Below are 14,877 nucleotides of genomic sequence, written 5' to 3' on the forward strand. Positions count from 1 at the left end.
AGATGATGACAGAAGCAACTGCAAATAAGACGAGAGGGCACACAAGGAGCTCTCAGACCCTCCCACACGATCAAACAAATTAAAAGCCACGGCAATAGTAGAATAAAGGAAGGCGAAATAGACGAATAATTAGTTGGAGGAATGGAGGGCCAAAATGGTGCTGAGATTCATGGGGTGCATATATTTGCTGCTGCCTGACATGATCTGTTGGACAATCAACTTGTTGGCTCTCTCGGAAGGATGGAATGGGTCCCAAAATGCGTACGCATCACGGTCTGGGCACAAGTTAGATGCTACCGTGCACAATCCGAGGCCATTATACGGTCCTTGACCACAGCACGCCACCTTTGAGGTTACAAATCCTGCTCCCAAGCGACAAAGTAAATCAAACCTCAACGCATCATTTTAATTCATGAACACATTTGGTCTTTAATTAAGGTTTCTTCTTACCGAATGCCTGAGGGTTAGAGATGAAATCAAGGTGCATTTGCCGTGTGTTGACCCCGATGAAGACCTGAGAGCCAATTTCGCGGTTGAGTCGACCCAGCATCTGCACCAGCCGTGGGTTGAACAGGGACGCTGCTCGCTGCAACTGTGCTGAGCATTCCCCGTTTCTGCTCCGCTGCGCCAACTCTGCCGGTACGCACCCCAATGGACCAGTTCCCGTCACCAGCACTCTTCGAGCTCCAATATCATGTAGTCTCTGAAATCGCGCACGTATCCACAATTTTATCAATGCACCCCCCCAAAAAAAAAAAAAACAGAGAGAGCTTGCATGCATCAGATTTGGAAGCTCACCCGTAAAATCTTCTCGTACTCGGAGATCAAATATTTGACGTACTCTGGTAAAGCGAACTGGCGGGATCTGGCTGAGAAAGGCACCAAGTAGTAGTTATTCACAAAGTCATTGCCTCCGAGAGTGATGAGCACTAGTGCTCCATTCACTAATCGCTTCGTCCTCGCAGCTCCGATCAGAGCACGCACCCTTTGCTGGTATTCTTCAAAGTACTCTAGCTGCCTGTATATTCTGATTATGTTAACCTGCAAAATTTGCTTACTTTTCTTCAGAACGCATGCCATTCAAGTAATTAACTCAGGTATTAAGCTATATATGTGTATTTATCCTGACAACGCCAGATGGTGCGTCATGTATATGGTTGGTAGAGAACTGAGTGCTGTGATTCTAAAATACTATCACGATGGTGCAACGTACAAATTGGATTCCGGTGTCGTTGAGAATTCCAATGCCGGCAGAGGCAAAGTTGGCGCCAACAAGCAATCTTCGTCCGGTGAGCTCAGGACTTAAATATGGCAGGGTGGATTCTGAGCCAAGTTCTTGACCTGCGGGAGGCAAGTTAATTAGTCACATATAAGCAATGCGTTGGGACACAGGCGCAAAAAAGGATCGGGCTGTTACTGATGAAGTCAGGAATGTTGTAGCCATTAGAGAAACGGCCAGTGGGTGTGCGAGTGGGGTAGTCGATGCCGTAAGGAGGAGTGTCAGCCCGAGCTGAGGTTGCCAAGTAATTGTTATTGCCATTGTCAACCAGCGAATCGCCAAACACAAAGAAAGCCCTGGGGGCTCCTTCTGCCCCACCTGCTGCCAATGCCATGACTACGCCCAGGACCATCAAAGCCAGAGAGGTAGCCATGGATCAGGGAATTAAGAGGGAGTGCGGGGGCGTGATATCTGATATATCCCAGACCAAACTTTATCGATGCTTTCCTCAACAATGGCAATTATAGGTGTTATATAGTGTGCCAACTGGTTGTGTCATTGTATGTGTAGACGCGACTGGTCCACGTTGCTAGCTAGTAACAGCACATAATCAATTAGTATAGGTGGTTGCCTATTGACATTTAAATTGCGAGAAGCCTATGCCTGAGAATGCCGGTGCTTGTACAGCCTTCTTAATTGGATTACCATCCTTCAAAAGGAAGCTTTCATTCTCCGTCTGTTGTCCCGCCTCGTTCAAACACTGCCCATCACACATAGATATCAACTTCCTTCTTCCTCCTGACATCGTCTCCTGCTGTGTTTTTTTTCTTTTGTCCCATGTCGGAACCGCCATTCTTTTACTCTGTCCCCCCACACTTTCGTTAGCCAGCTGCAGCCACAGACACTTGGATATATTCTTATAGATGCATACATCAGCAGTATACTGCACATGAATAAGATGGACTCATTATATAACTTTGTCTCTTGACATGAGTCAATATATATTAGAGCCACATTACTGCACATGAAAGTCCGGGATGTTTGGACGTAGTAGCAGTTTTTAGGGGAGAGTTAAAAGAGAGAGAAGGAGTTTAAAAATGAATATACATGCAGCAAACGGCATATGAAAGCAGAGCGTGCATCGTTATGGTACCACGAACACGGACAGGGTTCTTGCGCTTGCTTTGCTATCTGCCTAGGCGCTGGAAACTGCAATTTTAAATCCATAGAATATAATTTTTAATTTTGTGAGATATTTTGACAGAGAGCAGCGTGTCATTGAGATATAGTGTGTGCGCATGATATATATATATATATTTGTCTTCCCTGCAGGGTTTTATTTATACACTTATTTCTCATCTGAGCTATTTCCCTGTTTTACACTTCAATTTGAAAACTACATCCAAACTCTGTGAAGTAAGTTAGAACAATATACATGTACACGCTTGGGAGCAATGTCTATCACGGTTCATATATGTGTTTTTCTCTTTAAACATGTTTATCAAATTATATATTCACCCTTGTAAATTTTGGGGAAGTCGATGAATTAACCGCGACGTTAATTACTTGCATGTTGCAGTTTAATTTAGAGAAGAAGCTCACCGGAAATATGTACAAATTTGTGTTATTGTTAAATGATATGGTATCCATAACAAATTCCAGTGCACAAGGAAAATGTGCATTTTTATAACAATTTTCTCACTAAATTTAATTTGCAGCCTGCGTAATAGTACAGTGTATGTATGTTAGGTAAGCAAACCCGTTCTGCAAGGCTTTTTGTGAAGACTGCGATCGCGTGGAATATTGTCCCTATGCTAACCACTCCACACCTATGTCCCATATATAACATAAAAGTTGGCTGCAAAAACGGCTCATGATTTGGACCTTCCAACCGTTGATTAATCTCATTCTCGCACTTTTCCTCAGCTAACTTTCACTGCCAATTAATTAAATTTACGTGCTATGATCTGAAATAAAATTTACCGTTAATTAATTCCCCATCCCGACGCATGTGACTTGGAGCACACCTCATCGCATCCTCAACAGCACGTTTCGTATGTTTAACCCATCATTCATTGCTCCGTTTAGTTACGTCAAGGAAAAAGAGGGTCACTCTTGTCTTTGTGTATAAATTACTTAGTAACTCATTTACGGTTGAGTCATCAAATATGTCTCAAATTATTTTTTTATCTCTATATTTACAAATCATTCTTACATTTATCTACTTCATCTATCTCTTTCCAACACAAATTAAATAGAGTTAAAATTTTAAAAAAGTCATTAATAATGACTTATACTTCTTGGACACCGATTGTTCTTTACTTGCAAGAGACTTGTAATAAGAACCAGAATGATGGTTTTTCCAATAAAAGAATGTAATTTGATCTGTGACCGAGAAAAAGAGAAGAGCATATGCTATTTCTTTATAAGTGCAGCTATTTTTTTTATTAAAAACAATCATATTCGAGATACTGTCAGATACTGAATGTAGACACTTCTCTTAATAAGGATTCAAACTCTAACTTATTACATTGCGAGAGACCAACCTTTCTACTAGATCCACTCCTGTTGATCTATGCTATTTAATATTACTCATTATCCTTAATATAAGAGTTAGTTAACTAACTTGAGTATATCAAAAAATTAATTAAGTTAATTATGTGTATTAAATAGGTGCTATTTTTTATAAAGTGCTCTTGCTAATAATGTGTGTCAAAATTATATTTTTATGGAAATACTTAACACATGCAACCACTATAAGGATTATTCTGAAAAAAATATAGATAACTATGAAAAATAAAATAAAATAAATTTTTATATTTATAAACAGATTAAATATCAAACTAATTTTTATATTGAAAATCAAATGTAGCATGTGTAAGGATAGCATGTCTGGGGAGAAGTAGGGAGGGGGGTACAACGCATTGGGAGGCCCAATTAATGCGACCAAACGAGATTCAGTCCCAGAATTTAATCTCGGTCCTGTTCCTACGCCGCCTGTGCCCCGCCTCTTGTCCTTCACATGCCTGGTCAAGACCAACACCCCCCCCCACCCCAAAAAAACGCCAAAAGACCAAAAAAGGGGGTATTTCTCAGGGAAAAAACCAGCTTCATCACGCATAATTTTTTTTCCATGAAAAAGCCAATTCTATTATATAAGAAAGTAAAAAAAGAAATAGTCATAGACAGCGGCACACCACCATTTATACTATCACCTTTGGTCCTTAGCAAAAAGCACAGCTAATTAATTTCAAAAAATGAATAAATTAAAAAAAAACTTAATTATAAAACACATAACATGATTTATTTAAAATATTTATGAGAATTATTAGATTATATATATTAATGTATAAGACAGACAAATTATTCGAAAAAATATGAACATAATATTTTAAAATATTTTTAAGAAAACATTTTATTGAAATTGTAATTTGCCATGTCCGGTGCTTTTCAATTTAAACATGCGACAATTTGAGATGCGTGGATTGTATTTAGAAGTAGGGGAGCGTGCCGATGACATAATGTCATATATTGTGGCAGAGCCTTTATGGGGGCCGGTTTTCAAATTTTAGGCCCTGTTTGATGCACAAAATAAATTTTATGGGAATGATAATGGAATTGAGTAAATAAATAAACTTTAAAACTATGTTTGAAATATTATGGGAATGCTTAAATAATTTTTATTCAATGTATGTCCTAAACTGTTTTCTGCGAAGAGGTTGTCGGGTTTGACCTCCCTCCTCGTACTGTCTAAACTTATTCCTTCCCCTTTCACTTCCGACCACTGGGGTTTTTTGCCTGTCGGGAGAGGAACGTTACTCTGTTGACGACTAAGCAAAGGGCCTTTCTTTGCTTGCCTTCCTTATTCCCAAAAGGAAGGGGCCGTCTGGGCCCTGCTTATTATTAATAATTAGGTTAAAATACATTTATCTTGATTTTTTTTTTTACATTTAGTATCTTAAAATATTTTTTAGATACGTACAAGACTTTGAAGTCTTTTTTTTGCCTTCGTGTTGGATGCACAAAAAAATATTTCTGAGGGCTGGATGTACCTTAAAAAAATACTTTAAAATGCTAGACACACCTAAAAAGATATTTCAAGGTGCTGTATGCACCATAAAATAATTTAGGGTACTAGTCAATTTATGATTTAATATATACAATACACAGTAATACTTTCAGTCCTTAATATAAAGTTAATTAATTAATTTAAGTAGATTCAGAAAAGGGAAAAAGACACCAAAATACTCTCAAAAATACTAAATGACAAATGAGGGTATCTGAATTTTAAAATCTCAATTTAGACCCCAGGTACTTCTTTAGAATTTTTAAATCTTATAAAATTACACAAAGGCCTTTTACTATTTTTTTAACCTTTTTTTTAAAATATTACCCACTCAGCAATTCCGGCCACCGGAGTTCTAACGTCGGCGACCAACCACCGGAACTTAGGCGACCGACCACTGGAGTTCCGAAAACTACTATTGTTAAGCTACTGACTACTCCAGTAATGCGATTTACTACTTTTGTGTAGTTAATAGCTATACAAAAGTAGTCATCGGAATTTTGAAAACAAAAGTAGTCAATAGTTATATGGAAGCACTACTACAAAAAATACATTTAACGGCGGTTAAAATAAGCTTTTCACGGCGGTTTAAGAACCGCCGTGATATGTGAAAATTTTTTATTCCTTTAAGCTACGTTTCGTCTTACTGATCAGGAGGGAACAGGAGAACAAAACCTCAAATGAAATCTCTCGCCAGTTAAAAGCATTTTGATGGAGTAAATATAGATTCTTTCCTGCATTCATAGCGTCACTTAGCTTCACCTTCGGCCACCAGATCGAAGTAACTAAGATTTAATAAAGGTAAAATCAAAGACTCAGATCTGATAAAATCAAAAACTCAAATCTGCTAAAAATCAGATCTCTTTAAACTCAGATTAAGCATCTTATTTTTAACTAAAGAAAATAATCATATCAAACCACAAAAACTGCAAAATCCACAGAAAGAATGGAGGTGAAAAACTCACAAATAAGAATGAAGAGGATGAGGCGATGGTGACGGCAACAGCAACAGCGACAGTGATGGAAGATTGGAAGAACATGGTGGAAATGATAGAGGCAATGGATCACGCAGACGAATATAGGAGGAGGGAGAAAATCGATTTTTTAGATACGCACAAGTTTTTTTTTTTTTTCGTGTTGGACACACAAAAAACTATTTTGAGAGCTGGATGTATCTTTAAAAAAATACTTTAAAGTGCTAGACATACCTAAAAAGATACTTCAAGATGTTGTATGCACCATAAAATAATTTAGAGTACTGGATGCACCTTATCCCTTTATGATTTAATATATACAATACATAGTAGTACTTCCGGTCCTTAATATAATAGTTAATTAACTAATTTAAGTAGATTAATAAAAGGAAAAAAGACACTAAAATACTCTCAAAAATACTAAATGACAAATGAGGGTATCTGGATTTTAAAATCTCAATTCAGACCCTACGTATTTTTTTTGAAATTTTTAAATCTTGTAAAATTACACAAAGGCCTTTTAGGCCTCAAAAATAGTTACATGGAAGTAGTCACTGGTATTAAAGACAATGTTGTCAGTTTACAATATTAAAAATTCCAAAATAGTACCTGAGGCATGAATTAAGATTTTGAAATTCACCTATCCTGATATGTTATTTAGTAATTTTAAGGGTATTTTACTGTCTTTTTTCCTTAAAAAAACTAGTTGCTGGCTATTTGTAATAAATAGATATTGTCTTTTTCTAAAATATAATTACTAATCAAATATTATTGACTAAAATTATCATTATTATAAGAATTACTATGAAAAAAAATAGATAAATATGAAAAACAAAATGAATTAAAGCTTTATATATACGGAAACTGATCTTCACCTGACTGACAACAAATTTGAAAGAACAAACTAGTGTAAATTATAATGGCACCACGGATGTATCCGTTTAACCCAGAACAATTTATTACTACAAGAGATGGAAACACAGGAATTATGCGGAGAAACGTACGTAGCGAGGCGTAAATAAAAACAGGGCAGAAAATAAGGAATAATTCAGGTCCTGGAATCGAGGGCCATGATGGTGCTGAGATTCATGGGGTGCATGTACTGAGTGGAGCCTGCGAGAATCTGGCGGACTATAATTCTGCTGGCTTTCTCCGATGGATGGAAGGAGTCCCAAAAGGCGTAGAGGTCTCTGTCGGGGCACAGGTTTGAAAGCGGTGTGCACAGTCCAACCCCATTGTATGGGCCCTGGCCACAGCACGCTATCTTGGACGTTACGAATCCTGCAGGCCCGATCCGTGCTCAGAACAAGTTGACCGAAACACAAGTTATACTGACACGTGTACACTACGGAGCACGTACGTACCATAAGCTTGAGGATTGGTAATGAAGTCCATGTGCATTTGATAGGCATTTGCCGCCACGAAGACGTCAGCACCAACCTCCTGGTTGAGGCCCGAGATCATGTCAACCAGCTGGGGATTAAATAACGACGCCGCTCTCTGGAGTTCCTCGGCGCAGTCCCCATTTCTGCCCCTCAAGGCTAATTCTGCAGGAACGCATCCCATCGGTCCCGTTCCCGTTACGATCACCCTCCTTCCTCCCAATCGTATAGTCTCTGCCTTGACCAAGTTGCGCAAAACAATTCAATTACAGTACAAAACAACAACCAGCTACTTGTTTAATATCCGTTGTGTACCATGCTAAAGAGCAAGCAAGCGAGGGAGAGCTGATTATATTAACGCATACTTAATTAAATGAATGCGTCTCAAAGCAAAAAAAAAAAAAGCGCATTTAATAAGGTCCACTGGTGACTTGCACGGACGAGCCTTGGCATTCCACACCGACCCTACCCAACGTCCATGTCAGTGGTCACTTTGCATGGCCACCACCTTCTAAGTCACGCAATCGGCATGTATGATTACACGCAGTCACGTATTTGTTTGGCATTTATATATATACATACAACAGGAATCTTAGCCCAAATAATAAGGGAGAGAATACCCACCCTGAGAATTTTGCGGTACTCAGAAACGAGATAGCGAACGTAATCTGGGAGAGAAAATTGGCGAGATCTTGCAGAGTAGGGAACCAAATAGTAATTGTTGACGAAATCGTTGCCGCCGAGAGTGATAAGCACGAGTGCTCCGTTTACTAGTCGACGGGCTCCTTCTGCGCCAAGATGTGCGCCCAGCCTTTGCTGGTAATGTTCAAAAAGCTTCAGCTGCTTGTAGATGTGGATGATATGCAGCTGCCACAAATATACAGCACACGCATATTAACCTCATCACGTCCCTAGAAACCGCATAATGGAAAATGCACGCATAATTAATCACTCACAAACTGAAATCCGGTGTCATTGAGAATCCCGATGCCGGCGGACGCAAAATTCGCGCCAACCAGCAGCTTCTCTCCAGTTAGTTGAGGGTTCAAATATGGGAGAGTGGGCTCTAAGCCAAGCTGCTCACCTGCATGATCAACTCCTACATTTTATATACATATAAACACCAAAACTAAGCATGAACTGAAACTGTTTGAGTATCAGAGCGATGTGTACTGATTAAGTCGGGGATGTTAAGGCCATTAGAGAAACGGCCAGTGGGTCTGCGAGTTGGGTAGTCAATGCCGTAGGGGGGAGCGTCTGCGCGTGCAGTGGTCGCCAGGTAATCATTGTTGCCGCTATCTACCAGGGAGTCCCCAAATACAAAGAAAGCCCGCTTTGGCTGTGCACAGACTGAACTCGCTGCTACCACCAAGCTTGCTATTGCACAATAATAACCAAACACCCAACACCCAGCCATTTTACCTTTAATTTCTCTATAACAATGCACGTACATACGTGGGATCGCTCACACTAATATTTACTCGTACTTTGTAATGGATTGGCAATCAACGGGTGTGTGGCTTTATATAAAGTCTGGCCTGCGTTGGTGTTGATCTCTGTGAGCCACGATCATTAATGTCTTCTTCTACCACCACTCACTCCAGCTTTAAAGCAGCCGCCGAATCAAGCCGTCTATATATGTACCCTCGAGTAATTGCTCTGCCCAGTTCCTTATCGTACCTTTTTCCTCTCTCGTTAAACATTTCATTCTTCGCATCAAAATGTAGGGCTACGTCAACCCCACTCTCACTTATTACCGGCCGTCCTCCTTACAGCCCGGTAATAAAACAGTGTACATATATAGTCTTCGCCACTCATCCTGGATCAAGAGCGTTATCACAAGCAAATACTAAAAATATATTTATTTATTTTAAAATTTACCACCACCTTGCATCTCTCTCTCTCTCTCTCTGTATATATTTTGCATGCAGCAAAGGGGCATCCGACGCACTTGATATGCTTCACTCTTGTGTGGGAGAGTAGGTGAGAAATTAATACGTCAAAGGGTGAGTATCAAACTTCAAAACTACGTTCCGGCAGAATTGCTCTTCCAGCTTTGATGTTTAATTTCAAGCCGATCGACCATTTCTAAAAGTAGATTGCTGCATTGTCGACTTGAGAACATGACATCACTGTACTACCACGCCTGTTCATCGATCTTCGCCCGACTCACAGTCTCATCAGGATGTTCTTAATACACCCCGATCACAATCACATTAATGGCTAATTATGATCAGCTTCCATTATTATCGTCCGCTAGCAGCAGCCAGTCAGGTAATTTGGGCACTCATTAATATTGATCAGCGACGGACGATAGATGGTTGCTGAGTTCAAATAATTAACATTCCCGCCCTGGTGATATCATTAAAAATAATTAATGAGGCAACACGCAAAAAAGAAGGGGAGAAGGGAAAATTTTTCATTCAGAAAAGGCCCCCGGAGTTTGGTCGGCGTAATTTTCCAGAATAATATTGTTTTGGCTTTGTTTTTTTAAAAGTACAAAGCATAAATAATGACCCTGAGGGAAGAAAACCGCGGTTACAAATTCAAAACGGATTGAAATATATATGGAACTGAGCGAAAACAAAATAAACTAGGATTAGAAGAGAGAATATATATAGTGTTGCATGGTGCAGGTATTTTGGGTCTATTAATTTATATGAGCAATGATAGGGAGGGGCTGTACGTGGTCACTCTAATAATACCTTGGTGTGGGTTAAAAAATATTATTAAGAAAGGATAGATGGAGGGGATCGGAATAGTTGGGTGACCGGGGTAAAAGGGAACGAGTTAAGCGATTGGAGGGCATGTGGAAGTGATGAAGTGAGGTGGGGTTAGGGTTGGCAGTTAATTGCACGCTCACATGCGGCTGCCCTCCATTTCCAGTTCCGTTCACTCTCATTTCCATCTCTCCTGAGCCCCAAAGCTGCAGCCTTCACCCCCAAAGCTGCAGCCTTCACAAATAACAGGTCCACAGCCACACACGTACGCACCAGCTATACATCGGGGCTTCATATCTCAGCCTCTCAGAAAATGCTGTCTCTGCGGTTAATTTAATTGTATATATGTTTACTGGCCTCATTGAACTAAACATCGATCCAATTCTTAGGACAAAATATTAGCCTTTTATTCTATATCAATACAGCGTCGATGCACTAATTTTTGGAGTATTTACGTAAAGGATATTCAGGTCATGCCGGAGAGTTTATGATTTTTTATTCCTCGTGTACCAAGCGCAGTTTTGGCTTAAAACTTGACTGCCTGTGCAAGTTTTGCTTCCTATCTTTCGCTCCCTTTGCCTTTCCATCTCCATTTGACCGGGAAAAAAGAAAAAAACTCAGACGATATGGCCTGCTCAAGCTGCGCTCAGACCCCTTTTAAAATTGTGCGCTCCAATAAAAGAGTTTCATAGTGAAACGGTCAACGGCCCCGTCTCACGACTTCACCGCATGTCCCTTTCGATGCGCTCCCGGGCAGGTCCAAACCCACCAATTCCGTATTTTACATACAAGAGCAGGATGACGGATGAAACTAAGTTTTCCTAATAAAATCAAGTGTAAAAATTGCATCTCCTGTTTGGGGGCCCATGCTCTCCGACACGACGGAGGACCGGGGAGGAGGAAAAAGAGAAGCTTCGGACACACGTTGCGTTGGTGTATTGACCATTGAGAATAAGTCAATGCGAGGAGGCGTGTTTAAGGCCCGAACAAGTGGCTCAGTCAGTCTGGGCCACCTCTCTTCTCATATGTACACTTTCTTAAGGGCCGAACTCTATCATCACTTTGAGGTGGGCTTCGTCCCATAAATTAAATAATGCCCTGCTGCCCGCACCAAGCGATCCGCATTGACTCGTTTGAACGGGAATTTCATTATTAAATAGATTCCCTTCGCGTATTTCATTATAGGCGCATATCCTAATATGTCACTATTTTTTCACAGTAAAATATAATTATAATTTATAAAGGCTCGTATGATAATTCTTTTTAAAAAAATCGTGGCTTGAATGGTATATCATTGTTGGGCATCAGAATATTCTTTAGGGAGTAACATATCTTTCTTTTCTCTTTTGGATGAAGAAGTAACATATCTTTTGTATGTGAACCGTTTGTCGTATTTGTAGGAAATGTTTGTTTGTAAATTGTAATATTTAGTTGATTCTAGACGCATTGCCATGATTAATTAATGGGAAGAATCAGGGGAGGAGAAAGTACGCAGAGACATGTCACCCAGCCAAGTGAAGGAATACAATATAAGAGTAGAGGAAGCACGGTGATGTATATATATATAGGAATAAATAAAGGGCATGCAGAAGCCAGCCAGCTTAACTAGGTCCTGGAATCCAGAGCCAAGATGGTGCTGAGGTTCATGGGGTTCATATATTGGGTGGATCCGGTCATGAATCTGTCCACGATGAGGCGGTTGCCCTCTCGCGCTGGGATGAAAGGGATCCCAGAATGCAAATATGTCTCCTGTTTGGGCACAGGTTCGACGCCGGAGTGCACAGCCCTATCCCATTATAGGTCCTTGACCACAGCACGCCACCTTGGACGTCACAAATCCTGCACACACATGTTTCCATTCTTTTCAAAACAAGCAAGCCGTTGGGGCCTTGGGGTTAATCGTACGTAATGCTACACGGCGCATGTTAAATGCAGTTACCGGTGAATATCGGAGTCGCACCTAACTCTCTGTCACCCGTAATACTAGAACAAATAAACGACGTACAGACAGACATGCATTTACTGGGAGCGTGGTACGTAAGCGTATGGTCCCCTGCCGGCCCCACCCCCACTAACGCCTGGAATTCATTGTGAAACAGCAGATGATATGTATGTACGTACGTACATACATACATACATACATAGTTGACGGAACGGGAGTAGTACTAATTAATTAATGAATGTAAATTTTACTGAACCGCCCACGTGCACCTCACAAATTAAAGATAGGGGCATGCACATGATGAGTGAGTTAAAAATAATAAAAATATTACCGTAAGCCTGAGGATCAGTGATGTAGTCCATGTGCATGGCGAAGGCATTAGCGGAGATGAAGACGTCGGAGCCAATTTCAGAGTTGAGCTGGGCGAGCAGTTGGACGAGCTGTGGATTAAACAAATCTGCCGCCCTCTGCAGTTCTGCGTAGCACTCTCCGTTCCTGCTGTGCTGCGCCAACTCTCCGGCACGCACCCTATTGTGTCCCCGTCCCCGTCACCAGCCTCTTCTCGCTCCCAGCTCATACAGCTGCTGCATTCATTCATTCCCTTTTATTAATTAATTAAATTCTCTGGTTCACCATCTCCCCTACCTAGCTAGTACCTTCACCTTTCTACCCTGCTCCTACCTGCATACTATTTCATATTCCTTTCCATTTTCATTGTTTTTCCTTTTTGGTTTTGGATTTTACCCTCCATACTATGTGTTCGCTGGCAAATAACAGTAAACATATGCGCTAATAACATCAATGAACCAGAAGCAGAAACTTGGCAGAGAAAGCGTACCGCGAGAATCTTGCGATACTCGGAAATGAGGTAGACGACATAATCGGGGAGGGCAAATTGGCGAGATCTGGCGGAGAAGGGCACCAGGTAATAGTTGTTGACGCGAAATCATTGCCGCCCAGTGTTATGAGTACCAGCGCTTCGTTCACCAGTCGTCCCGTCTGCTCCTCTCCGATCAGTGCGCTCACCCGCTGCTGGTACTGTTCGAACAGCTGCAACTGTCGCCCGATTCTGATTATGTTTATCTGCACCCGTTTCCCACATTTAATCATCACTCTCTTTTCCTAGCTTCCTAAAACGCACACGTACCAACGCGATTAAATATATCATTAGATGAGGCCTTACAAACTGAATTCCAGTGTCGTTCAGAATTCCTATTCCCGCAGAAGCAAAGTTAGCACCGACGAGGAGCGCCTCTCCGTTGAGCTCCGGACTCAAATACGGCAGCGTGGGTTCGGATCCAATTTTCTCACCTGCATGATATATAGGGGATGATGGTCAGCGTACGTGCACGCACGTAGATATAAAGACAGGGTGATGACAGAAGCAGTGGAGTGAAGCTACTGATGATGTCGGGGATGTTGAGGCCATGGGAGAAACGGCCGGTGGCTCTGTGAGAGGGAGAATCGATGCCGTAAGGATATGAGTCGGCGCGGGGCGGTGGTGGCCAGGTAATTGTTGTTGCCATTGTCCACCAGTGAATCTCCGAACACGAAAAAGGCTCGACCCCCCGCTTGCGGAGCAACACTGCTCCAGCTCACGATGGCGCACATTAAAATACAAACCCCACCATCCCTTCTTCTCCATGGCGACTCGATCACTGTGCCCGTTCGCGAACGTTTTGAACCAGTTATAGTGCTAAATACACGCAACAACCCCACCTAAACTCTGGCGCGCCAATCACTGAGTATCAGAAGCAGCAGTACTCCACTCCTGTATATAAATCTGTCGCTGGGGTTTCAATTTAATAACTCGGCCTACCCCTTTTGCCCGCCCACCCCAGTCACGTCTTACGATATAAAAGGGAGGGAGGGAGTGATTAATATTAGTGTGAATATTGAATTCATTAGATTTGGTCAATGCAAGCTTGATTATGGATTGCTACTGTGATTGTAAGCGTACGTGGAGTGCAATTATGTCATAATCAGTGGGGAGCTAGCATCCCGAAACAGTATGAAATAATAGAGCATTGAAGAGGGTTGAATGAGCTGTCTTTTTCATTTGCGCCAGCATGCATGCTCCCCTCCGGACACTGTAATTACTACTCCCTCCGTTCCTTATTATAAGAGACATTTGATGCTTATGGTATGTTCCTATATATAGAGACACTTACAAGTGGTCTCTACTTTTTTGTGTGAGATTTACTATTTTACCCATATTTATTATCTCCAACTCACACTTCCCTCCCTCCCACTTCTCTTTCTTTTAATAATTAATTATTCTCTCTCATGCTCTCTCTCCTTATTAATGAGGGCATTTTGAAAAAAATTATACTTTTTACACATTAATTGTTATTAACTAATTTTAACTGTTTTTTTTATCAACGTACTTCGGTTATTTGTCTCTTATAATAAAGAACGGAGGGAGTAATTAGTAGGCCTCCTCACGATTCACGTATGTCGGCGTTTTTTAGGCGGACAAGGATGCATAACATACTACCATAATCGCCCTCGCTTCTATACTTTTCTTTCCTTATTGGTTTAGATGTTGTTGTTGATATCTAAACTACTCTCCAC

At 41.0% G+C, this 14,877-nt stretch overlaps 2 protein-coding genes and 1 pseudogene across 2 annotated transcripts; all 3 read right to left on the minus strand.

The window, feature by feature from the left end:
* LOC114746282 (GDSL esterase/lipase At5g33370-like) lies at positions 1-1,973 on the minus strand. The gene is made up of 5 exons (XM_028934511.1): positions 1,418-1,973; positions 1,214-1,341; positions 799-1,041; positions 451-703; positions 1-362 (listed from the first exon to the last, which is right to left on the minus strand). Exons 1-5 carry the CDS (start codon positions 1,650-1,652, stop codon positions 130-132), a joined length of 1,092 nt encoding a protein of 363 aa, XP_028790344.1. The 5' UTR covers positions 1,653-1,973; the 3' UTR covers positions 1-129.
* A 5,269-nt stretch (positions 1,974-7,242) lies between these two features.
* On the minus strand, positions 7,243-9,058 carry LOC114746264 (GDSL esterase/lipase At5g33370-like). The gene is made up of 5 exons (XM_028934494.1): positions 8,815-9,058; positions 8,598-8,725; positions 8,266-8,508; positions 7,624-7,879; positions 7,243-7,540 (listed from the first exon to the last, which is right to left on the minus strand). Exons 1-5 carry the CDS (start codon positions 9,056-9,058, stop codon positions 7,308-7,310), a joined length of 1,104 nt encoding a protein of 367 aa, XP_028790327.1. The 3' UTR covers positions 7,243-7,307.
* Positions 9,059-11,803: 2,745 nt separating this feature from the next.
* On the minus strand, positions 11,804-14,035 carry LOC114746285 (GDSL esterase/lipase LTL1-like; annotated as a pseudogene).
* Between the last annotated feature and the right edge of the window lie 842 nt (positions 14,036-14,877).

Source organism: Neltuma alba, unplaced genomic scaffold (assembly GCF_004799145.2).
Source record: "Neltuma alba isolate B1F8T4 unplaced genomic scaffold, ASM479914v2 tig00004928_pilon, whole genome shotgun sequence".
Taxonomy (NCBI): Eukaryota; Viridiplantae; Streptophyta; class Magnoliopsida; order Fabales; family Fabaceae; genus Neltuma; species Neltuma alba.